The sequence below is a fragment of the Drosophila bipectinata genome, chromosome 3R, assembly GCF_030179905.1.
Source record: "Drosophila bipectinata strain 14024-0381.07 chromosome 3R, DbipHiC1v2, whole genome shotgun sequence".
Lineage (NCBI taxonomy): Eukaryota > Metazoa > Arthropoda > Insecta > Diptera > Drosophilidae > Drosophila > Drosophila bipectinata.
Genome location: NC_091739.1, coordinates 4,105,009 through 4,111,008, shown reverse-complemented (window position 1 = coordinate 4,111,008; position 6,000 = coordinate 4,105,009). Strand labels below are relative to the sequence as shown.

General features: G+C 46.0%; 1 protein-coding gene across 1 annotated transcript; it reads left to right on the top strand.

The window, feature by feature from the left end:
• The first annotated feature begins 562 nt into the window (after positions 1-562).
• On the top strand, positions 563-2,764 carry eIF4H2 (eukaryotic translation initiation factor 4H2). Its single transcript, XM_017245356.3, has 2 exons — positions 563-1,813; positions 1,868-2,764. Exons 1-2 carry the CDS (start codon positions 897-899, stop codon positions 2,529-2,531), a joined length of 1,581 nt encoding a protein of 526 aa, XP_017100845.2. The 5' UTR covers positions 563-896; the 3' UTR covers positions 2,532-2,764.
• The last annotated feature ends 3,236 nt before the right edge of the window (positions 2,765-6,000 follow it).

Here is a 6,000-nt window from a genome sequence, read left to right as displayed (position 1 = left end):
CAGGCGCCGTAATTAATCATTTATGGTTTACCTTAACTCGGAGTTGGATTTGGCATAAAACTGGGACTTGTTCATAAACAAAGGGGTTTCTTTAGGTTTATGGCATAAAGTAACTAATTATATAAAGTATAAAACAGATTTAAAGGAGAATTTATAAACTTTTTAAAATTTGTTTTGCCGGTATACCAAAAGCCTGTTACACACGTTAGTTAACCAATTTCTGGATTTCAGTGCTTCAGCATTTTGACAAAAGCTAAGTGTCATAAAACAAAGTATCATGTAGGTCCAGGCTAGGTAGGTTTGTGGAATTTCAGGTGACTTTTGATTAAGCAAAAAGCTCCAACTTAGTCCCACTTCTCGTGAAAAATTTAAGAAGCCGGTGTTATGCAATAGTTTTGTAAACATTACTTCCTTTCCTAACCAATCCTTTCGAAGGTTCCAGGGCTCCAGCAGTTTCCAATTTTATGACAAAAGCTATGTGCCTCAAAACAGAATGCATCCCTAGTGAAACAAACCTAAAAACCAAACATCTAGTAGCTTTCAAAATAGTGTCAGTGGATTGTCAGGTGTCTAGTGGTTGGGGAACAGGCTCCAACTCAGTCCCACGTCTCGCGTAGACCTATTAACAGGGTCTGGGATATCGAGCGCCTGACTTTTCGTTTAGCGTGTGTGGTGTCGTGTGTCGGTTGAACTTTCGGTACGGTTACGGCCCCTACAGATCGATTAGGTAAACGTTTCTTTATACAAGACATTATATATATTTTTTTCATTAGTCATTAGAGTTAGGTTCGCGACTTTGGAATTTGAATTCGGATTTGTAATTTTTGGCACAGAAAATCTAAAACCGATAAACGGACATCGCATATAGGACACCGCAATTATCGGGCTCGATAACCATGGCCAGCCGCTCGAACCAGCGTGACCGCGAGTTCAACCGTGACGCCGAGCGTGACAACCGTGATAATCGGGACTATAATAACCGTGATCGTGGCGGCCACGACAATCGAGACAGTCGGGACAATCGCGGTGGTAATCAGCGAGATTTCCGCGACTTTCGCAATCGGGACAATCGAGACAACCGGGACCGTGACCGTCAGCGTCAGGTGCCCACGGAACCGCCGTTCATCGCCTATGTCGGCAACCTCCCCAAGGGCCTTGTTCAGGGCGATGTCATGAAGATATTTTCGGACTTTGAGGTCAAGAACGTGCGCCTGATCAAGGACCGTGAAACCGACGAATTCAAGGGCTACGGCTATGTGGAGTTCGAGACACTGGCTCAGTTGAAGAGCGCCCTCTCCTGCAACGGTCGCATCAAGCTGGACAACTTTTCGGCACCGCTCCGCATCGACATAGCTGATCATCGTCGGCAGAACACGGGCTCCAGTGCTGGAGGCGGGGGCGGAGGACCTGGCTCCCAGGCTCAGAGCGAGGGCCGTGGAGGTGGAGGAGGCGGTGGCGGCGGAGGTGGTGCCGGAAACTACTATCAAAGACGCAACTATCGCCGAGACGACAGCGTGGGCTCACATCAGTATCGCCGCCGGGACAACATGCGCAGCAACAGCAGCCATCAAATGTCCAACAGCAGCCCCACCCAAAGCACCATGTCGATTGGCTACAACCGCAACATGCGCGGCAACTTCAACAACCGTGGAGGAGGAGGCGGCGGCAACGGCAATGGCGGTGGAAATAGCGGAGGAGGCGGCAACGGCGGGAGCCGCTATCAACAACGCAACAACAGCTCTGGCTACGACACCCGTGGCGGAGAGGGGCCGCCAGGAGGCTTTCAGCGTAACCGCAACTTTAATTTCAATCGGTAGGCTGAATGGTTATTCACGAATTCTATAACTAATATCTTAATATTGTATAGCTTTGACAACAATGGCGGTCCGGGCGGATCAGGCGGAGGTGGCGGTGGTGGCGGAGGCCGCGGGCCGCAGCGGAATTACGGCGGTAACGTCGGTGGAAATGGCATCGGAACCGGCAACTACACCAACTTTGTGCAGAACCGGAACCGCGATCGCCGTGGTCACTACAATCCGAACAATGGTGGCATCTCCGGATACGGAAACAACAGCAGCAATGGCAACGGCAACGGTCCCTATGGCGGCGGCAACCGGGATAACAAGAGTCCTAGTCGAGGGGCGGAATCAGGATCAGGAGGGGCGGTGACGGGGGAATCGGCATCAGGAGTAGGACCAACTTCGACCAACCAATTCGGGCCACTTGATGACGATGATCGCCCGAAATTGTTTCTGAAGCCTCGAACCGTCACCGCCCCTATCAATGCACTAGCGGAAACCAAACAGGCAGCCCTGATCTTTGGAAAAGCCAAGCCACGTGAAGACAATAGCACGCCAGTATCCTCGCCGCGCCAGGAAACCGATGAGGGGGACAAAAACCCAAGCGCCGCATCAGAAGCCTCGGAAAGCCATGAAGCCCCTCCCGAAGATGAAGGTTTGCCGGACGATGAGGTAGACGATGGTGTATCGGAACCAGAAGATCCTATCGAGGGCAGCGACCAAATTTCATAGTCCAGGCAGAAAGTGAAAACATTTAACAGAAAAATCAACCCAAAGCAGCCGGAACCGAAGTAGCAGCGCATAATACATCCCTTTTGTCGAAAACCATCATTATACGTCGTGTATCGTCATCTGTATCTATATCTATGTCTTACTTTTCCATTCTGATATCCTGCAGGAGAGGTCAAGAGGCATAGGTTCAGAATGGAGAGTTGTTACAATAAAATTTTGGAAGGCGTACACAATATTTGCAGGTTTTTTCTTGACTTTATGATATATATATCATAACATGGAATGATATGTGTCTATTAGGTTATTGGCTATAATTTTTTAAAAACCATGTCACCCGAGCCATACCGAAATTTGTAATTAGCTTTTAGCATCGAACCCAAAACCAGGATAGGTTATTTTCCTAATTAGGCTCTGATCGGCCAATGATAGGCATAAACATTCCCCACTCCCTCAGTATTTCAAACACTCTGCTTAGATTACCCATAAATTGCAAAAGTTAATGCCCAGGAAGATAACTCACCTCCGGGCAGAAGGACAATCGCGGCTACTTGGAGAGGCATTAACTAGTCAACTCGAACTAATTGAATTGAATGAGATTAAAGAATTTTACGCCGAAATGAAGACGTTGGCAGTGAACCGAGGCGGAAGCGGAATAAACCAGAAAGTAAGTACGGAATAGAGCAGAAGGCCCGGTCCGGACACTTGTCCGGGTATTTATGGGCCAAGATTTACGAGCCACAACAAGTCGCGGCGGCCACTTTCAGTTTTGTAGCGCTGGCCTCCTGAAATTGAGCCGCACATCCTGCCCCGTAAAGGCAAATTGGTTTAATTTCTTTTTAATTTTCTGCCTGGGTTTTCACTTTCCCTGTTTCCAGGAGCTCTCCAAAATGGAATTCAATTTGAAAAGTGGCCGACCCGTAAACGAAAAAGCGAAAAAAATCGGATGCGAGGTGAAATGGCCACGCCTGTTTCCATTTAAAATTTCTTCTCGATGTAAATAGAAGAACTCCCGGCCAAGAGCCAATTTACGCACGAACATTTTTTCAATTTGCGCGGCACAAACCGCAGTGACCCCCCTTAATTTTCCCTGACTCCCACCCCGCTGCACTTTGTAGAAATCCCGCGGAAAATTCACGGCATTAAAGGACTTTTCTTCTCCTTGCGTTCCATTTTTTTTTTTGTGTTCCTCTATTCTTTATTTCTTTTGAAGTTCGCCCACTGGCCGCGAGTTTTATTTGCCTTTTTTCCTGGCTTTCCATGGGGTTTTCTCGCTTTTCACGCCGGACTTTGTCCCGTTAATGTGTCACACGCACTTTATAAGCAATTGTTGTCGGCGGAGATGGCGTCTGGAAAAGTTGACGGCGCTGTCGACGCCCATGGCGCAATTATTATGATTATTAGGTACAGCTGCACTTCCCCAGCTCAGGATGAGAGGTCGAACAGGGGGTTCCTCCCGGAGGGCGGTTGCCACTTATAAACAAAAAAAGTGTAATTTACCTCAGAGTCTGGATACAGGGAGAAAAAATAGTCTTACTTTTCAAAAGAATTCCTACCAATTTTAATCATTATTTTTAAAAAATTCAAAAAAACAAGATTCTTTTTATAGTTTTCTAAAATATATATATTTTTCATTCCCCTATTTCGTTCAAGTGCATTAGAAAGTTTTGGGAACTGTTTGGTTTTTTTCTCATTGTTCATTAGGGTGGACCTGGACCTTCGTCCGATGCTGTGCAATCGCCTTGGGGGTCACGCGTTAATAATCGCGCCGAATGACTTCATAATGAAAATATTAAAGGTGTTTGTTGGCATTCTTGTTGTTGTTTGGCTCTTAGCCGCCGGCCAGGATCAGGATACGTATACGAATAAGTATACACCCAAGCCCGCAGGACTTTGCTCACACAAAAGGCGCAAAGTTTATGTTTATGTCATGCGCTCAAATAGGATAAAGGAGACGGTGGTCCTTTCCCAGGGTATAATTTAATAATAATGCTGCCTTTTTTTTCATTAAACATAAGTGCACCAGGAGCAGCGGCAAGTGGCAAGTGGCAGGTTGAAAAAATATAAGAAAAAACTTAATTGGTTTGAAAGGGAGTTGGATATTTCAAAGGAAAGTTCTAAGCAGTTTGGAATTTTCTTTTTAAATTTTAGGGGGAAAAAATAATTTTAATTTCTCAATCAAATCTACAACGAAACTATCCCTACTTAAAAATTTGTTGAATTTAAAAATATCCAAAAACATACTTTATACAAATCCCAATCTGGGTTACCCTCTTTCGTATTCAGGACCGATAGTCAATATTTGGGATATCAGCAATCAAATTGCTCTTTCAACAGACCACCCCAAGAAACAATTAAAACTGACCAGGACGAGGACCAGGACCAGGACGTCCTGGTCGGACAGGACCCCAAGTAATATTTTAAATGTAGTTCGGGCTAATTGTCATGCCATCGACGGCGTCTTATCGCACAAAGCACGAGTGGTAGCAGCTAAACAATTTGGGAAAATTTATGCAACACAAACGAGCTGAGAATGCCCCAAAGGGCACAGGACATGCAGGACACACAAAGACCCATGCCGATTCGAAGATACCCCGATAAGCAAGGACATATTAAGTCAAAAATGCTGCTATTAAAATGCTAACATATGCAAGTTTATCTGCGACTGTGAGTTGTATCGACAGGAGGAAGGATACAGGATACAGGGCACCGGAGACAGCACATAGGAGGAAAAGTTAAAGGAGGTGAGCGGAAATCTAGACATGGCCATTAATGAACGAAAGAGTCCCGGTACAGTGGAGTCCATTAAAAAGGACTAAATGGCAATTAAACATTGGAAGGCAGGGACAATTAGGCCTCCCTTTTGCGCAAGGACACTCGGCAATTAAGCCGGACCAAAGTTGGCCAATCCCTCGGCGACAGTTTTTGGGGGAGGCCCGGACTCTCCAACTCGGACTCTGGCTCGACCTTATCCTTTTCACCTATCTCTGGCGGAGGAAAACTTAAATGAGTTTGCCAGGACCCAAGGACGAAGGACACAGTCCCGCTGCGAGCATTTAAATGAAGCCACCGTCTGCCACTGCAACTTTGATTGGCTGGCCGCTTGAGTGGGCAGAAGATTTATCTTTTCTGCCTCTGATTGCACATAAATCCCTATCCCTACCACCACGTACTATGCTGATACCTCTACCCCCATAGCGTAAGAGGTCCAGGGACCTCTATGCCCATAAAAATATTTGAAATACCCGAGCAGCACATGTGAGAGTGAAATTTTAGACAGCGGCATCTTCGACATGCTCGTTTAAAATAATTTATTGCACTGACTTGACACCCATTGCCGCCGTATTCTAAGCATTTCCACCGCCGATTTCTATTCCCAATCTTCACGAGACACAAGATAAATTGCGCAAATAGAAAATGGAAAAATGTTCTAATTAAAATTATGCACCAAATATTTTGGATTTCTTTTCGC